General features: G+C 44.1%; 2 protein-coding genes across 4 annotated transcripts in view; one reads left to right on the top strand and one right to left on the bottom strand.

Annotated features, from left to right (window-relative positions):
- Positions 1-17,940, bottom strand: part of RNF126 (ring finger protein 126) — a 52,930-nt gene extending 34,990 nt beyond the window's left edge. The window contains exon 1 of the mRNA XM_056518014.1: positions 17,841-17,940. Within this exon, the coding sequence (XP_056373989.1) occupies positions 17,841-17,915 (75 nt within the window). The 5' untranslated portion in view covers positions 17,916-17,940. The remainder of the gene's footprint in view (positions 1-17,840) is intronic.
- FSTL3 (follistatin like 3) overlaps positions 17,940-19,594 on the top strand; it is a 256,859-nt gene continuing 255,204 nt past the window's right edge. The window contains exon 1 of one of the 3 annotated variants that reach the window (XM_056518017.1): positions 17,940-18,057. The gene's annotated coding sequence lies outside the window, so the exon portion shown is untranslated. Of the gene's footprint in view, positions 18,058-18,078; positions 18,219-19,594 lie in introns of those variants that run through there. The other 2 variants (XM_056518015.1, XM_056518016.1) reach the window with 2 other exon arrangements.

Here is a 19,594-nt window from a genome sequence, read left to right as displayed (position 1 = left end):
CACCTTCCGCTGCCGCCGCCAGTTGTACGCGGGCCTTCGGCGCCGGTCCCCCAGATCTGCCCAGACAATAGTGGGTGGGCAGAGCGGGGGAACCGAATGTTAAACCCCCCCCGCACCAAGATCTGCTATTGGTTGTCGCTTCTGAACGACCAATAGCAGGGATAGGAGGAGTGGCACTCCTGCCACCTCACTCCTATCCCTTCAGGGGGATCGTGGGTGTCTTGGACAACCCCAATCTCCCTTATTTTCCGGGTCACCAGAGACCCGTGTGACCCGGAATCGCTGGTGTGAATTCAGGACCCCACTGGGCATTTGCACGGGGTGCCTGCTGATAGATATCAGCAGTCACCCCGGTCTGGTCCGGGGACCAAAATTCCCACGGGGGTACAGGTACACCCTTGGTCCTGAAGTACCAGCAAGCAAAGCAAAGTTTGGACACTTACGCACGCAGCGATACCACATGTTTATTTTTATTATGTTTTTATAATGTTTGTTTTAATGACAATCATTTATACACAACATTTATAGCGAACCCAGAAAAAAAAAAAAAAAATTTGTGGGGCAGAATTGGGAAAAAAAAAACATTTTGTAATTTTTTGGGCTTCCGATTCTACGGAGTTCAATTTTCGGTAAAAGTGACACCATATATTTATTCTGTAGGTCCATACGGTTACAATGATACCCAATTTATATAGGTTTTCTTTATTTTACTACTTTAAAAAAATTATAAACTACATGCACCAAAATTAGTAGTAGAGATGAGCGAACTTAAAGTAAATTCGATTTGTCACAAACTTCTCGGCTCGGCAGTTGATTACTTATCCTGCATAAATTAGTTCAGCTTTCAGGTGCTCCGGTGGGCTGGAAAAGGTGGATTCAGTCCTAGGAGACTCTTTCCTAGGAATGTATCCACCTTTTCCAGCCCACGGGAGCACCTGAAGCTGAACTCATTTATGCAGGATAAGTCATCAAATGCCGAGCCGAGAAGCTCGTGACGAATCGAATTTACTGTAAATTCGCTCATCTCTAATTAGTAGGTTTAAAGTTTTTAAAATGTTTGAAGCTTTTATCGGACTTTTGGATCACTTTATACATCTTTTTTTAGGGTATACGAAGGGACCAAAAATACGCTATTTTGGACTTGGGAATTTTTATACTTGTACGCCATTGACCGTGCGGTTTAACCTTATATTTTTTTATTTGCACATTACGCACACGGCGATACAACATGTTTATTTTTATTGTGTTTATATATAATTTGGGAAAAGGGGGGGCGATTTAAATTTTTCGGGTATGTTCACACGTATGCAGATTTGATATTCAGAATTTGATGCGCAGGAGAAGTTAAAGGTACCTTTAGACACCGCTGTCAGCTTTGACAGTGGCGATCTAAAGGGTTAATAGCCGGCCGCGGTGATCGCCGTATGTCGGCTATTAACGCTGGCCCTCAGCTACAAGAATCAGCTGAAGGCCGGCCAGTATGACACGGGCTCGAGTTGGGAGCCCGCACCATATCCAGTTAACAGCACAAGGACCTGTATACACGTCCTTGGTTGTTAAGGGGGTTAAAGAGATATCCCATGCCGTAAAATGTATTCCCTAACTGCAGGATAGGGGATACGTTTTAGACTGCGGGGGGTCCGTCCCATGCATTGTCGGAGGGGGGTCATAATGCGCCGCAGGACTCTATACAGGAGATCGTGGGGACCTACGATCTAAAACCTATCCCCTGTCCTGCGGATAGAGAATACATTTTCCACCATGAGACTACTCCTTTAATAAAAGGTCATACCTAAAACACCCAAGTACATTTTGAAGTATAATAATAGCCAGGTTTACAAAACAGTATTTTGGTAAATATTTTATATCAGTGTAATCTGCATAAAGAAAAATTACAGGCATCTCTGTTTTGGCCAACTTTTCATGTGTCAAAACTTTCGATCAGCCAAGGCCTGGATGTTCAAACCCTGTACGATCAGAGAGAAGCATACGGATGAGCATGCTGAGTATTCAATAGAACACGTTGGGAGAAGTGCATGCTTAGAAAGTTCTTTCTGGGCTCTGTGTCACATGAAAGAGGCTTTCCTAATGAAAGTCATTAACCTTTTAAGGACCGGGCCATTTTTCATTTTGGCACTTGTTTGCACTTGTTTTTTCCTCCTCACTTTGTAAAAATCCTACCACTTTGAATTTTCCACCTACAAACCCATATTTGGTGCCACCAATTTTACTTTGTAATACCATTAATCATTTCACCACAAAAGTTACGGCAAAAAACGTAGAAAAATTTTTATTTTTGTGGGGCAAAATTAAAAAAACAAACACGCGTTTTTGTAAGTTTTGGGGGTGAAAAGTTTTGATTCTACGCAGTGCACTTTTCGGTAAAAATGACATCTTATCTTTATTCTGTAGGTCCATACGGTCGCAAGGATACTAATTTATATAGGTTATATTTTATGCTACCACTACTTAAAAAAATAATAATAATTTATTAGAACTACATGCACCAAAATTAGTATGTTTAAAATGGTCATCTTCTTACCACTATAACTTTATTTTTCTGCATATGGCAATGTATGAGGGCTCATTTTTTGCACCGTGATCTGAAGTTATTATCTGTACCATTTTGATGGGACTTTCTGATCACTTTTTATTAGTTTTTTTTAAAGGTATACAAAATGACCAAAAATAAACAATTTTGTTTATTTATTTTTTTACGTATAAGCCATTGACCGTGTGGTTTAATTAACATTATATTTTTATAGTTCGGACATTTAAGCCTGTAGTGACACCACATGTTTATTTTTATTATTTTTACATATTTTTTATATGGAATTTGGGGAAATATTTTTTATATGGAATTTTTATCTTTTAGTATGGAAGTTAAAAGTATGGATGTTAAAATTCTCAACCTTTATGGGGGAGATTTATCAAAACATGTCCAGAGGAAAAGTTGCTGAGTTGCCCATAGCAACCAATCAGATCGCTTCTTTCGTTGTTCATTTTTAAAAATGAAAGAAGCGATCTGATTGGTTGCTATGGGCAACTAAGCAAATTTTCCTCTGGACAGGTTGTGATAAATCTCCCTACATATGTTTTTAATGTTATTGAAAAAACAGCCTCTAGGTGGCTCTGTTCTGTTCCCTGCGCAAATCAAACAATTAGTTTGGTCTCCTCCTGGCATGGCAGGAGACCAAACTCAGGAAGTGCATGAGGGGCATGGTGAAGCACAGCTCTCGCAGGTTTCAGTGATGTCGCGCTTGCTGGGGAACGCCCCCTTACTCCTGCCAGGAGCTCACACAAAGTAAGCAAGGTATGATACAGAGCTTTTTAAAGCTTGGAAATTATTTTTTTTTTTTTTTTAAGGGCAAGAGGGGTGTTAGGAGTACTTAAGGAATATAATCTCAGTTAGTTTAGAAAATATGTTTTGATGACAGATACTCTTTAACCCTTTGCCGGCTCCTGAGGTATGACAAGCGCTCAGCAGGTGAGCTCGCATCATACACGGTGGGTTCCAGTTGCTATAAGCAACCAGGACCCACGGCTAATGCCGGACATTGCCGATCGGGCTGATGTCCGGCATTAACCCTTTAGACGCGGCGATCAAACTTCATTTCCATGTCTAAAAGGAAGTAAACATTGCCGGTTAGCTCAGTGGTGCTGTTCAGGACCACCACTGGGAAAACCCGGTTTCCCGAACAGCATGCAGGACGCAAGGAGGATCCCTACCTGCCTCCTTGCTGTCCGATCGCCGAATGACTGCTCCATGCCTGAGATCCAGGCAGGAGCAGTCAAGAGGCAGAAACACTGATCAATGCTATGCTATGGCATAGCATTGAACAGAATGAGAGATCAATGTAATGCATGTTATAGTCCCCTAGGAGGGCTATAACATTGCAAAGTGAAAAAAATAAATAAATAAGCAAATAAAGGTCATTTAACACCTCCCCTAATAAGAGTTTGAATCCCCCCCCTTTTCCCATTAAAAAGAAAAAAACCTGTAAATAAGAATAAACATATGTGGTATCCAGTGCTGTGGAGTCGGGCGACATTTTGGGTACCTGGAGTCTGAAAACAATGCACCGACTCCTACTAAATTTAGATTGGAATAAAAAAAAAAAAGCAAGTTTAGATGTCCCAATTCACAAAGTTATAATTAATGACTTCTCTACTGTAAGAATAAAGACCAATGCATGCAGTGCCTCACGTAACTGCAAAACGAACACGTTAAGTGACCGTGAAGAAGCATGCTATTCATGTGCTTTACTATATGGCACTCTACGCACAATTAGGAGCGGCAATACTTATACTTTCCATAGTGTTGTGTTCTGCTGTTTCAGGGAACCCATGGGTAACCTAGCCTCTCACTGATAAGGGATTAAGTAAATATGTTTTTTGCAGGACTAGACACTTGTATAAGTGAAGGGAATGGAGGGTCAATAGTTCAAGACTGAAGCTGTAAACCATTGGAAAAACTGCTGCCATTCAGCTAAGGCTATAAAAACTTGTAAACTCCGATTGTTAGCTTAAATAGGCACTGTCATGAACTTTTTTTCTTTTTTTTTTATATGTTGTAGTATATGTTGTAATGCATTTTCATAATATATATTTTTAATTAAAATGCTTTAATTAACATTTGAAAACCGGCCAGCGTGACAGGAGTCACGTCACGCCACGCCTGAATTCAGACTGATGCTGGCAGAGCATCGGTCCTAATTCGTTCAGCCTGTGCTCGCTCCCTGCCTGTCAATCAGACAGGCAGAGAGCGAGCGCATTTGCTCCCTGGCCGGCCGGCCACTCCTCCTGCACATGATGCCGCCGCTGCCCCTGCACGCTGGACTGACTGGCAGTATGTATGGATCTGTTTTAGGGGAGAGCGGGGTTTGGGGGGAGAGCGGGGTTTGGCATTTTAACATGGGGGGGGGCACACTACCAGGCAGACAAAAAGTCATCTTTAACATAGCAAAAAAAAATTAAAAAATCAAAAAGCAGGGAGGGGGGGGGGGGGTTTAGGGATAGATGGGTAATGGGCAGGGATAGAATTTTTTTTTTCTTTTAAAGGATGGTGGGAGCTACCCTTTAAACTTTAAACATTACTATGGGATTCTACTAGGGAAATCATACCCCTTCCTGGATCCTCCCAATGCCCTATCTTCAGCGGCAGATCAGCACACAAAAAGGAGAAGGCAGCAGCTTCTGCCCAACTACCTCTCTGCTAAAAGAGCTTAGAAGAACTTGGTGGAACAGCTTCTTGGATTCAACTGTAAGTGTTTATAAATACATTCGCATAATAATACAGAGGAGTCTGAGTCGGAAGTACAAAAAACTGCGGAGTCCGAACATTTATCTACCGACTCCACAGTCCTGGTGGTATCGCCGCGTACGTAAATGTGCGAACTATAAAAAATATATAGTTAATTAAACCGCACGGTCAATGGCGTACGCGCAAAATAATTCCAAAATAATTTTCGGTCACTTTTTATACCATGAAAAAAAATGAATAAAAAGTGATCAAAAAGTCAACTCAATACAAAATGGTACTGCTATAAACTTCAGATCACGGCGCAAAAAAAATTGCTCTCATACCGGCCCGTATGTGGAAAAATTAAAAAAGTTATAGGGGTCCAGGGGTGTGGAAATTTTATAAAAAACTACTTGTCCACAGGACTAAAATAGAGAAAAATCTACTTGTCCCGGCATATTTTCGGTTTTACGCTCTGATTTTTTCCTCCTCGTATAATAGCCATAACTATCTACTATAATGATACCTTTTCAATAACATTCTCTGGACCAAAATATATTTTATATATATATATATATATAATATCGGGGAAGTGAAATTGAAATAGTAAAAGATAATTTTGCAGATTTTAACTTTTTTTCTGGGGATATTATAAAAATTGCAATTCTGTGTTTTTTTTTTTTTACATTTACCGTACGGGATACATAATGTTATATTTTAATAGGTCGTACAATTTCCCCATGAAGAGATACCAAATATGTTTATTTTTATTATGTTTGCATGTTTTTATTTAGGAAAAAGGGGGTGATTTTAACTTTTAACATAAAAAGGGTTAATGCGTGTCTTTTAAACTTTTATTAAAACTTTTTTTATTTACACTTTATTACACTTTTAGGAGGACTCAGATTCCTCATACAGATGAATAGAGTTCTATTGAACTCATTGATCTGTGTGCTCTGCGATCCATTGATAGAGCCTGGTCCAGCCAGGTTCTATCAATGACAGAGCCACAGACACCAGGGAAGCAGAGTTAAGCCCTCCGGCTACCTCTACAGTGGATCGCCCCCCTGCGATCACTCTGCGGGGGGGGGGCAATCCACCCCACTTGCCCACCAGGGAGCATACACATGTCCCTTTAGATGCCACTGTCAGCTTTGACAGCGGCGATCTAAAGGGTCAATAGCCAGCCACGGCGATCGCCTCATGCTGGCTGAAAACAGCCGGGGGCTGCAGAGTCCGGAGCCCGCTCCATACAGACTGCTGAGCGCCGCATGCTGTCTAATAGAGGCGGTATGAGGAGGAAACTTACGCCCCGTGCAGACTTGCGTCCGCTCCTCCCCTCAGCTCAGCTCTCCGAAGCTAGAGCTGTGCGGAGTGAAGGCAGAGGATGCAGGTCTGCATGGCAGAAAGAAGACAGAGCAGGGGAGATAGGACGTGCACAGCTTCTCATGTCCCCTCCCCTGCATTCGGAGGACGCAAGTTTTTACTGCAGAGTTTGGAGCGGGCAGGAGTCGGAAGCCCGCTCCATACAGACTGCAGAGCACCGCAGCGCTTGTCAGGTCCGGCCCTGCTTGCCCGAAGCCGGGCTAAGGGCCGGAAAAATTCCCCTGCCCGGAGCCCGAAACTGCATGTCCCGGGCGTCGGGCGATAGGAATTCCACATCCCTGGGGTCAGACGATGACAATTTTAAATATATAAATTTTCATGCATGTAGGTTTCATTTTAATCGTATGGACCTACGGAATAAAGAGGTGGTGTAATTTTTACCGAAAAGTGTACTGCGTAGAAACGGAAGCCCCCAAAAGTTACAAAATGGCTTTTTTTTTTCTTGAATTTTGTCGCACAATGATTTTTTTTTTGGGGGGGGTTTCGCTGTAGATTTTTTGGTAAAATTACTGATGTCATTACAAAGTGGCGCAAAAAATAAGCCATCATATGGATTTTTAGGTGCAAAATTGAAAGGGTTATGATTTTTAAACGGTATGGAGGAAAAATTGAAAGCGCAAAAATGGAAAACGCTCGGTCCTTAAGGGGTTAAAACTGTCCCGCTTAAATAGACAGAACAGATCATAGTTGGTACAGTGTAAGGCTGGGTTCCCATTACGTTTTCCCCCATACGGGAGCGCATACGGCAGGGGAGAGCTAAAAACTTGCGCTCTCGTATGCCTTTCTATGCGCTCCCGTATGTAATTCATTTCAATGAGCCGACCGCAGTGAAACGTTCGGCTCATTTTTGTCCCGTATGTGCTTTTACAACCGGACCCTGCCGTATACGCTCCCGTATGGGGGAAACGTAATGGGAACCCAGCCTTAGCAATATAGGAGATGGAGTAGCGATGATCCCTTTATTGGCTAACAGAAAATATAGATTGCATGCTTTCAAGACCTCTTAGGTCCCTTTATCAGGCATGTTACAAAATGAATGTGAAGTACATCTCTCTTAAAGGAGTACTCTAGTGCAGAGTATTCCTGCTCCGTCCTGCCCGGGCTGCAAAATAAATGAAAATGAACCCTCACTCACCTCCCTGGGTTCCTGCGGAGCACCACTACAACTGTTCGGTCCTCCGGTCCATCCTCTTCATACTTCCGGGTGTAACGAAGCGTCACACGGCGCTCAGCCTATCGCCGGCCACCGCAATGTTCTGCCTCGGCCGGCGATAGGCTGAGCGCCATGTGACGCTTCGTTACACCCGGAAGTATGAAGGAGATGGACCGGAGGACCGATCAGCTGTAGTGGCGCTCTGCGGGAACCCAGGGAGGTGAGTGAGGGTTCATTTTCATTTATTTTGCAGCCCGGGCAGGACGGAGCAGGAATACTCTGCACTAAGTACTCCTTTAACCCCTTAAGGACTCAGCCCATTTTGGCCTTAAAGGACTCAGACAATTTAATTTTTACGTTTTCATTTTTTCCTCCTCGCCTTCTAAAAATCATAACTCTTTTATATTTTCATCCACAGACTAGTATGAGGGCTTGTTTTTTGCGCGACCAGTTGTCCTTTGTAATGACATAACTCATTATATCATAAAATGTATGGCGCAACCAAAAAACACTATTTTTGTGGGGAAATTAAAACGAAAAACGCAATTTTGCTAATTTTGGAAGGTTTTGTTTTCACGCCGTACAATTTCTGGTAAAAATGACATGTGTTCTTTATTCTGAGGGTCAATACGATTAAAATGATACCCATTATTATATACTTTTATATTATTGTTGCGCTTAAAAAAAAATCACAAACTTTTTAACCAAATTAGTACGTTTATAATCCCTTTATTTTGATGACCTATAACTTTTTTATTTTTCCGTATAAGCGGCGGTATGGGGGCTCATTTTTTGCGCCATGATCTGTACTTTTTTTTGATACCACATTTGCATATAAAAAACTTTAATACATTTTTTATAATTTTTTTTTAATAAACTGTATTAAAAAAGTAGGAATTTTGGACTTTTTAAATTTTTTTTTCGTTCACGCCGTTCACCGTACGGGATCATTAACATTTTATTTTAATAGTTCGGACATTTACGCACGCGGCGATACCAAATATGTCTATAAAAAATGTTTTTTACGCTTTTTGGGGGTAAAATAGGAAAAAACGGACGTTTTACTTTTTTATTGGGGGAGGGGATTTTTCACTTTTTTTTACTTTTACTTTTACATTTTTTTACATTTTTTTTTACACTTGAATAGTCCCCATAGGGGACTATTCATAGCAATACCATAATTGCTAATACTGATCTGTTCTATGTATAGGACATAGAACAGATCAGTATTATCGGTCATCTCCTGCTCTGGTCTGCTCGATCACAGACCAGAGCAGGAGACGCCGGGAGCCGCACGGAGGAAGGAGAGGGGACCTCCGTGCGGCGTTATGAATGATCGGATCCCCGCAGCAGCGCTGCGGGCGATCCGATCGTTCATTTTAATCGCGAACTGCCGCAGATGCCGGGATCTGTATTGATCCCGGCACCTGAGGGGTTAATGGCGGACGCCCGCGAGATCGCGGGCGTCGGCCATTGCCGGCGGGTCCCTGGCTGCGATCAGCAGCCGGGATCAGCCGCGCATGACACGGGCATCGCTCAGATGCCCGCGGTTATGCTTAGGACGTAAATGTACGTCCTGGTGCGTTAAGTACCACCTCACCAGGACGTACATTTACGTCCTGCGTCCTTAAGGGGTTAAAGGGGTACTCCGATGGAAAACAAATTTTTTCACATCAATGTTAAATACATTTGTAAATTACTTCTATTAAAAAAATCTTAATCCTTCCAGTACTTATGGTCTTATGTATACTACAGAGCAAGTTGTATAGTTATTTTCAGTCGGAGCACAGTGCTCTCTGCTGACACCTCTGTCCATGTCAGGAACTGTCCAGAATAGGAGCAAATCCCCATAGCAAACCTCTCCTGCTCTGGACAGTTCTGGTGGTCAGACTAAAAAGAAATACTCAACTTCCTCTGGAACATACAGCAGCTGATAAGTACTGGAAGGATTAAGATGTTTTTTTAATAGAAGTAATTTACAAATCTGTTTAACTTTCTGGCATCAGTTGACTTGAAAAAAATTAAAATAAATAAATTGTTTTTTACTGGAGTACCCATTTAAATACAATTCTAACCAGCATGGTAAGAAATGAGAAACAGACATGATCAACCGAGTGTAGGACAGTTCTACGATCAGTCAGATATGGTATATACAGTAAATTGCATCTCTTTTGAGTACATTTACAACATGCATATTTACAAATAGGGGGGGGGGGGGGAGGGGGGAGAGAGACAAAATCAACCCAGTTGTTTGATCAGTCAGTGGTGGTATAATAGGATGTATACTGCAGGCAGCCTCTGGAGGCGTCAGAGGTGATCACACATTGCTGGTCCAACAAATTCTCTATTTCTGTTGAGGCCGGCACTTAAATGGGTACTCTGGTAAAGTTAAGAAAAATAATGCCCCAAAACCACCACAATACATGTTCTGTGTCCCCTGTAGTTATCCAAGTGATTTTGGCAGCTCCTTTAGCCACCGATGTCTCCTAGATATTCTTTTTCCTTGTTTGCAGCACAGACTACAACTCCCAGAAGTCAGTGCGGCTCTGTGTAATGACTGACAGCCAATTGCTTTCACCATCTGTGAGCATGCTGTGTTGTTGTATACAGACTCTACAGGTCTTTTCTTTCAGATTATCCTTCCCCCAGAAATAAATCATGCTATACTCTGAATGGCAGCAGTCAGTGACTAGATCTACAGCAGCATTATGTGCTGAGGAGACTGAGAATCTTCACTGAGCTTCTCTGCACACAGGGAGAGGACAGTTCCTGACACGTGACCACGGTGTAAGCAGAGAAAAGAACTTCCTGTGGATCATAACAGCAGCTGATAAGTACTGGAAGGATTAAGATTTTTTTAATAGAAGTAATTTACAAATCTGTTTAACTTTCTGGCACCAGTTGATTTAAAAATAAAAAATAAATATATGTTTCCAAGTGGAGTACCCTTTTAACCCCTTAAGGACCCAGCCAATTTTCACTGTAGGACCCGGCCATTTTTTGCACATCTGACCACTGTCACTTTAAACATTAATAACTCTAAGATGCTTTTTCCTTTCATTCTGATTCCGAGATAGTTTTTTCGTGACATATTCTACTTTATGTTAGTGGTAAACTTTTGTCGATACTTGCATCATTTCTTGGTGAAAAATTCAAAAATTTGATTAAAAAAATGAAAATTTTTCTTTTTTTTTTCTTTGAAGCTCTCTGCTTATAAGGAAAATGAATATTCCAAATAAATTTAATATTGATTCACATATACAATATGTCTACTTTATGTTTGCATCATAAAGTTGACATGTTTTTACTTCTGGAAGACATCAGAGGGCTTCAAAGTATAGCAGCAATTTTCAAATTTTTCACAACATTTTCAAAATCAAAATTTTTCAGGGACCAGTTCAGTTTTGAAGTAGATTTGAAATACCCCACAAATGACCCCATTATAAAGACTGCACCCCTCAAAGTACTCAAAATGACATTCAAAAGGGTTGTTAACCCTTTAGGTGTTTCTCAGGAATAGCAGCAAATTGAAGGAGAAAATTCAAAATCTTAATTTTTTTTTACACTGGCATGTTCTTGTAGACCCAGTTATTGAATTTTTACAAGGGATAGAAGCAGAGAAATCTTCCTAAAATGTATAACCCAATTTCTCTCGGATAAGAAAATACCTCATATGTGTATGTCAAGTGTTCGGCAGGCGCAGTAGAGGGCTCAGAAGGGAAGGAGCAACAGTGGGATTTTGGAGAGTAAGTTTTTCTGAAATGGTTTTTGGGGGGCATGTCCCATTTAGGAAGCCCCTATGGTGCCAGAACAGCAAAAAAAAATAAATTAAATAAAAAAATAAAACACACATGGCATACTATTTTGGAAACTACACCCCTCAAGGAACATAAGGGGTCCAGTGAGCCCTGACACCCCACAGGTGTTTGACTACTTTTCGTTAAAATTGGATGTGTAAATGATATATACTTTTTTCTCTAAAATGCTAGTTTTCCCTCAAATTAAAAATTTTAACATGGGGTAATAGGACAAAATGCCCCCCAAAATACCCCATGTGTGGACGTCAAGTGCTCTGCTGGCGCACTACAATGCTCAGAAGAGAAGGAGTGCCATTGAGCTTTTGGGAAAAAGAATTGTTTGGAATGGAAGTCAGGGGCCATGTGCGTTTACAAAGCCCCCCGTGGTTCCAGAACAGTGGACCCCCCACATGTGACCCTATTTTGGAAACTACACCCCTCACAGAATTTAATAAGGGGTGCAGTGAGTATTTATACCCCACTGGCATTTGACAGATCTTTGGAACAGTGGGCTGTGCAAATGAAAAGTTAAATTTTTCATTTTCACGGACCACTGTTCCAAAAATCTGTCAGACACCTGTGGGGCGTAAATGCTCACTGTACCCCTTATTACATTACGTGAGGGGTGTAGTTTCCAAAATGGGGTCACATGTGGGGGGGGGGGGGGGGGTCCATTGTTCTGGCACTATGGGGGCTTTGTAAACAAGTGGCCTTCAATTCCGGACACATTTTTTCTTCAAAAGTCCAATGGCGCTCCTTCTCTACTGAGCATTGTAGTGCGCCAGCAGAGACTTTACATCCACATATGGGGTATGTTCTTACTCAGAAGAGATGGGGTTACAAATTTTGGGGTGCTTTTTTCCTATTTTCCCTTGTGAAAATTAAAAATTTAGGGTAACACCAGCATTTCAGTAAAAAAAAAAAAAATTTTCTTCATTTTTTCATCCAACTTTGAAGAATTTTCATTTAACACCTGTGGGGTGTTAAGGCTCACTATACCCCTTGTTACATTCCGTGAGGGGTTTTGTTTCCAAAATGGGGTCGCATGTGGGTATTTCTTTTTTTGCGTTTATGTCAGAACCGCTGTAATATCAGCCACCCCTGTGCAAATCACCAATTTAGGCCTCAAATGTACATGGTGCGCTCTCACTCCTGAGCTTTGTTGTGCGCCCGCAGAGCATTTTACGTCCACATATGGGGTATTTCCGTACTCAGGAGAAATTGCGTTACAAATTTTGGGGGTCTTTTTTCCTTTTACTGCTTGTGAAAATAAAAAGTATGGGGCAACACCAGCATGTTAGTGTAAAATTTTTTTTTTTTTTTACACTACCAAGCTGGTGTAGCCCCCAACTTTTCCTCTTCATAAGGGGTAAAAGGAGAAAAAGCCCCCCAAAATCTGTAGTGCAATTTCTCCCGAGTACGGAGATACCCTTTATGTGGCCCTAAACGGTTTCCTTGAAATACGACAGGGCTCCGAAGTTAGAGAGCTTCATGCGCATTTGAGGACTAAATTAGGGATTGCATTGGGGAGGACATAGGGGTATTCTACGCCAGTGATTCCCAAACAGGGGGCCTCCAGCTGTTGCTAAATTTCCAGCCTGCCTGGACAGTCAGTGGCTGTCCGGAAATGCTGGGAGTTGTTGTTTTGCAACAGCTGGAGGCTCCGTTTTGGAAACACTGCCATACAATACGTTTTTCATTTTTATTGGGGGGGGGGGGCAGTGTAAGGGGGTGTAAATGTAGTGTATTACTCTTTATTAGGTGTTAGTGTAGTGTAGTGTTTTTAGGGTACATTCACACTGGCGGGTTACGGTGAGTTCCCTGCTAGGAGTTTGCACAGCGGCAAAAAATTTGCCGCAGCCCAAACTTGATGCCGGAAACTTACTGTAAACCTGCCTGTGTGAATGTACCCTGTACATTCACATGGGGGGGGGGGGGGGGGCAAACCTCCAGCTGTTTCAAAACTACAACTCCCAGCATGTACTGACAGACTGTGCATGCTGGGAGTTGTACTTTTGCAAAAGCTGGAGGCACACTGGTTGGAAAACCTTCCGTTAGGTTCTGTTACCTAACTTAGTATTTTCCAACCAGTGTGCCTACAGCTGTTGCAAAATTACAACTCCCAGCATGTACTGATCGCCGAAGGGCATGCTGGGAGATGTGGTTATGCAATAGCTGGAGGTACGCAACTACAACTCCCAGCATGCCGAGACAGCTGTTTGGGCATGCTGGGATTCGCAATTTTGCAACATCTGGAGGGCTACAGTTTTAGAGAACACTGCAGCTGTTGCAAAACTACATATTCCAGCATGCCCAAACAGCTGTCTGGGCATGCTGGGAGTTGTAGTTTTGCAACATCTGGAGGGCTACAGTTAGAGACCACCGTATAGTGGTCTCAAACTGTACCCTCCAGATGTTGCTAGGCAACTCACCGGCTTCCGTACGATCCAGCCGCACGACATCGCTGCCCGCCGAACTCCATCGCCCGCTGCCTCCGATCTTCGGCGCCGGTCCCCGTCGTTCCCCCGTTCTGCCCCGCCTATTGTGGGTGGGCAGGACGGGGAAAACGAAAGTAAACCCCCTGCCCCCGATATGCTATTGGTGGTCGCATCTAGACCACCAATAGCAGAGATAGGAGGGGTGGCACCCCTGCCACCTCACTCCTATCCCTTCAGGGGGATCCTGGGTGTCTTAGACAACCGCAACCCCCCTTATATTCCGGGTCACCATAGACCCGCAATCGCACAAATCGCAAGTGTGAATTCACTTGCGATTTGCCACGATCGCCGACATGGGGGGGGGGGGTCTGATGACCCCCCTGGGCATTTGCACGGGATGCCTGCTGAATGATTTCAGCAGGCATCCCGGTCCGATCCCCACCCGGCATGGGCCGGAATTCTCCATGACGTACGCCTCGCCCCCTAGTGATGTCAGGTCACGCCCCTCCCAAGTCTATGGGAGGGGGCGTGGCGGGCGTGACAGAGCATGCACAGCAATCGGAACTAAATGTTGCCGGAATTGGCAGCCGGAATGCTGGCCAGTGGAGTACCCCTTTAAACCCAGGACAACATAAAACACTTAGGGGCTCCTTTATCATGATAACATATGATTTACTACGGACAGCTGTCCGTTGGAGAGACTGAGATCTTTCCCTATTTGAATATAGTTAGAGATCTACCAAGTTTTAACTATGACGTCTCACAGAAAAAAGCCTTTCAGTGTATATGATAGAGCATTGGGATAATGAAGCCTCTCTCTCTCTTCCATGCTGTCCTAATGATTTGTGATTTTTAACTCCGTAATGATGCAGGGTATTTTCCGTTTTTGCATTTTCATTTTTTCCTCATCACCTTCTAAAAATCCATATTATGGCTTATTTTTTGTGCCACCAATTCTACTTTGCTGTGACATTAGTCATTTTACCCAAAAATCCACAGCAAAACAGAAAAAAAATATATATATCATTGTGCAACAAAATTGAAGAAGAAAAAATGCAATTTTGTAACTTTTGTGAGCTTCTTTTTTGCGCCGTGATCTGACGTTTTTATCGATATCATGTTTGTTTTGATTGGACTTTTTGATCGCTTTTTATTCATTTTTTATGGTATAAAAAGTGACCAAAAAGACGCTATTTTGGACTTTGGAATTTTTTTACGTGTACGCCATAGACCTTGCGGTTTAATTAATGATATATTTTTATAGTTCGGACATTTACGCACGCGGCGATACCACGTTTTTTTTTATTGGGAAAAGGGGGGTGATTCTGACTTATCATGGAAGGGGTTAAATGATATTTATTAACACTATTTTCATTTTTCTTTTGCAGTGTTATAGCTCCCATAGGGGGCTATAACCCTGCACACACTGATCTTCTACACTGATCACTGCCTGGCAATAGCTGGGCATAGATGAGTGTTATCGCCGCTCGACTGCTCCTGCCTGGATCTCAGGCACAGAGCAGTCATTCGGCGATTGGACAGCGAGGAGGCAGGTAGGGACCCTCCAGCTGTCCTGCAAGCTGTTCGGGAAACCGCGATTTAATCGTGGTGGTCGCGAACAGCTCCACTGAGTTAACCGGCAAAGTTTACTTTCACTTTAGACGCGGTGATCAACTTTCATCGCCACGTCTGAAGGGTTAATACCGGGCATCACCGCGATCGGCGATGTCCGGTATTAGCCACAGGTCCCGGCCGTTGATGGCAGCCGGGACAGACGTGATATAACGCGGGGTCAGCCCGTGACCCCGCGTTCTATCGCGGAAGCCCGCTCATGACATATGCATACGTCATGTAGCGGGAAAGGGTTAAAGCATTATTTTCTCAAAACACAACATAAAAATTTTTAACCCCAAATCACCAGGTAGACCTGTATGACGGGGTAAGAACCCCCTAAGTATACAAAAAACCCTCCCCATGTGTGTTATATTAAACTTCACTTTTATTGAAGATATAATAAAACCGGTTCAACATAAGTGCATTAAAAGATGCAGCAACATGTATATGCAGATCCATGTATACATCTCTCCTCAAAGACTATCGACAACATCTGCAGTACACTGTTCACAACAGATAACGAGCTTCTTATAAAATCCTGCGCACTTTGCTTCCCCTACATGTTTTGTGGCACTAGTCACGTCATCAGGTCATCAGGGGTTAAAAGTAGTCTCACGGATAAAAACCTCCTATCCGAAGGATAGGGCATAAGTTTTTGGATCACGTGGGGGTCCGAGCCCTGGGGCCCCCCGCGATCTTCTGTATGGAGCCCCAGCTCTCCCCTGGAGAAGCGAGTCATGACCATGCCACATCCCCTCCATATATCTCTATGGGAGAGCAGAAGATAGCCGAATGCCTCTCCCATAGAGTTACATGGAGGGGGTGTGGCGGTCACCGCTTCGGGCAGGGGACGTGACGCACCGCTTCAGGGGAGAGCCGGGCTCCATTCAGGAGATTGCACGCAGGGGGCCCCAGTGCTCGGACCCCTGCGATCTAGAACTTATCCCCAATTCTGAGGATAGGGGGATACGCTTTTATCCGTGAGATATCTCCTTTAAGAGGCAAATGACCATGCAGGGCTCACTTGCCACGGTTTTATACGATCCCCAAGGACCTTCAAAAAGACATCCAAATCATATTAACACATCAATCAATGTGAGCAGGAGGAACCAATACTCCCTTCTCATAGGTCAACTGGTCCAAACGTTGGCACTGTAAGAAGAAATAATTACTGCAAGGTCACAAGAGCATAATCATCTGACCTCCACTTCCTTTTGTGATGTCCCAAATGCGGTGCTCATACTGCACTCTGTAGCGCTTTTGTTATTACAATCAGGCGACTAACCAGTCACATGATCAGCATCCTACTGTGACGTCCCAAAAGGTGTCATCTATACTGTGTTCTGCAGGGCTGTAGTTATAACTATACTATAAATGTGATCGGACATCTTTTGAGGAGGTGGTCCTTGGTGATTGTATAAAACCGTGGCAAGTGAGCCACACATGGTCATTTGTCTCTTAACCCCTGATGATTATGTGGCTGGTGCCACGAAAGATGTAGGGGAGGAAAAGCGTGTAAAATTTTTAGAAGGAGTTAGTTGTGAACAGTGTACGACAGTTTTAAGATAGCGCATTTGGGGGGGGATTTGCATATTTAGAGGGTTCTTACCCCGTCATCCAGGTCTCCACAGTGATTTTGGGAATGTTTTTTTGTTGCCTATAACAACCAATCACAGCTCAGCTTTCATTTTACCAGAGTTCGGTATGCTAAGAAAGCTGAGCTGTAATTGGTTGTTTGCAAATCCAGAGCATTGTCCTGGGTCAGTGCTGAATTTATAAAAGGCATGTTCACATGTTACCATCCTAAAAATTCTTCAGGAAACTATGAGGATTTTATGGGAACGTTTCTCCACCTAACGGAATGACTCGCCTGTGTGAATATGTCCGACATCTACTGTATGCGAGTGCACAGACATGGTAGTCAAGGAAACAGCTGTCACTGGTTAATGAACCTCTGTGTCAATAGGAATTGGGAGGAAGAGCCATCTTCATCCACAATGTTGACTTATGAGGTCGTGATTAATGTCACTATACGGTTAAACCATGTGAGGGGCTACAGAGTGGGCTGGAGCCTGGCACACAGGGCGCGGTAACAGAGGGGGATGCCATTCTCCAGAAACCTTGCTTACTTTCGCTTTCCCTAGATCGAGTCATGCCTGAAGATTCTCGTTTCCCGCCGCTTTAACCACTACACCAGTTTCCCTTCTTACCGGAAGGCGAGGATTGATCTCGGCCGAACAGCTATGACAGAAGAACCGTCCAGCCTCCGGTAAAGCCTCCGCCATTTTCCGCTGCCCTGGAGATGACGCACAGCTACGTCAACACGCTGCGACCTTTGAACGGCGAGCAGGAAGGATCAAACTGCGTTGTATTGAGCGCGCGAGAGCTATTAAGGCGGTCGGTCATGTGGTGAGATGTCAGCGAGAGGTCAGCATTTCATGAGGCGCTCTGAAGGGAGAGGTTCTGGCCGTAGTCATAGACACCTAATTCTCTCCATAACCTGCAATTCTGCGGGAACATAAAACCCTAGAGGCCTCGTGAATTACTCCCTCCATAGCCTGACCCGCCTTCTATAGCATTGTCCTGAGGTAAAGTACTAAGGAACAGACTGTTCATATAGCAGATGAACAGAAAATGAGTTGTAGTTGGACAGAATTTCACAGAATGCATTAAAAGGGACATGCCTCCTAAAAGATCATATAACCCTACCACACACTGGGTTCCTGTAAATAACCCGGCCACTTACTGTACCCATGGAAAAACTACCACCTACTCTACCTTCTTCAATATAACATGGCCAGACACTTTCTTCTCATTCTTCTCTACCAGATTCTTCTGTTCCCTCCAGACACAGCTTTCCTCCACCAAACCTCTCTGTCCTCCTCCACCAAACCTCTCTGTCCTCCTCCACCAAACCTCTCTGTCCTCCTCCACCAAACCTCTCTGTCCTCCTCCACCAAACCTCTCTGTCCTCCTCCACCAAACCTCTCTGTCCTCCTTCACCAAACCTCTCTGTCCTCCTCCACCAAACCTCTCTGTCCTCCTCCTCCAAACCTCTCTGTCCTGCACTGAATCTCTCTGTCCTCCTCCAGACACAGCTGTCCTCCACAGAACCCCTCTATCCGAACCCCTCTATCCTTCTCCACCGAACCTCTCTGTCCTCCTGACCCCTCAATCCCCTCCAGACACAGCTGTCCTCCTCCACCGAACCTCTCTGTCGTCCTCCACCAAATCTCTGTCCTCCTCCACCGACCCTCTCTGTTGTTCTCCACCGAACACCTCTATCCTCCATCGAACCTCTCTGTCCTCCAGATCCCTCATCCCCCACCAGACACAGTTGTCCTTCTCCACCAAATCTCTCTGTCCTCCTCCAGACACAGCTGTCCTCCACCGAACCCCTCTATCCTTCTCCACCGAACCTCTCTGTCCTCCTCCTGACCCCTCAGTCCCCTCCAGACACAGCTGTCCTCCTCCACCGAACCTCTCTGTCGTCCACCAAATCTCTGTCCTCCTCCACTATACCTCTCTGCCCTCCTCCACCAAACCTCTCTGTTGTCCTCCACCGAACACCTCTATCCTCCATCGAACCTCTCTGTCCTTCTCCAGATCCCTCAGTACCCACCAGACACAGTTGTCCTTCTCCACCAAACCTCTCTGTCCTCCTTCAGATCCCTCCGTCCCTCCATACACATTTTTCCTCCTCCACTGAACCTTTGTCCTCCTCCAGACACAGCTGTCCTCCACCGAACCCCTTAGTCTCCTCCAGACATAGTTGTCCTCCTCCACAGAACCTCTCTGTCCTCCTCCAGACCCCTCAGTCCCCTCCAGACACAGCTGTCCTCCTCCACCAAACCTCTCTGTCCTCCGCCGAACCTCTCTGTCCTCCTCCGCCAAACCTCTGTCCTCTTCCGCCGAACCTCCCTGTCCTCTTCCACCGAACCTCTCTGTCCTCTTCCGCCGAACC

Source organism: Hyla sarda, chromosome 1 (assembly GCF_029499605.1).
Source record: "Hyla sarda isolate aHylSar1 chromosome 1, aHylSar1.hap1, whole genome shotgun sequence".
In the NCBI taxonomy this organism is placed as follows: domain Eukaryota; kingdom Metazoa; phylum Chordata; class Amphibia; order Anura; family Hylidae; genus Hyla; species Hyla sarda.
The sequence above is the reverse complement of the archived record's forward strand: the minus strand, read 5'-3'. Positions and strand labels throughout refer to the sequence as shown.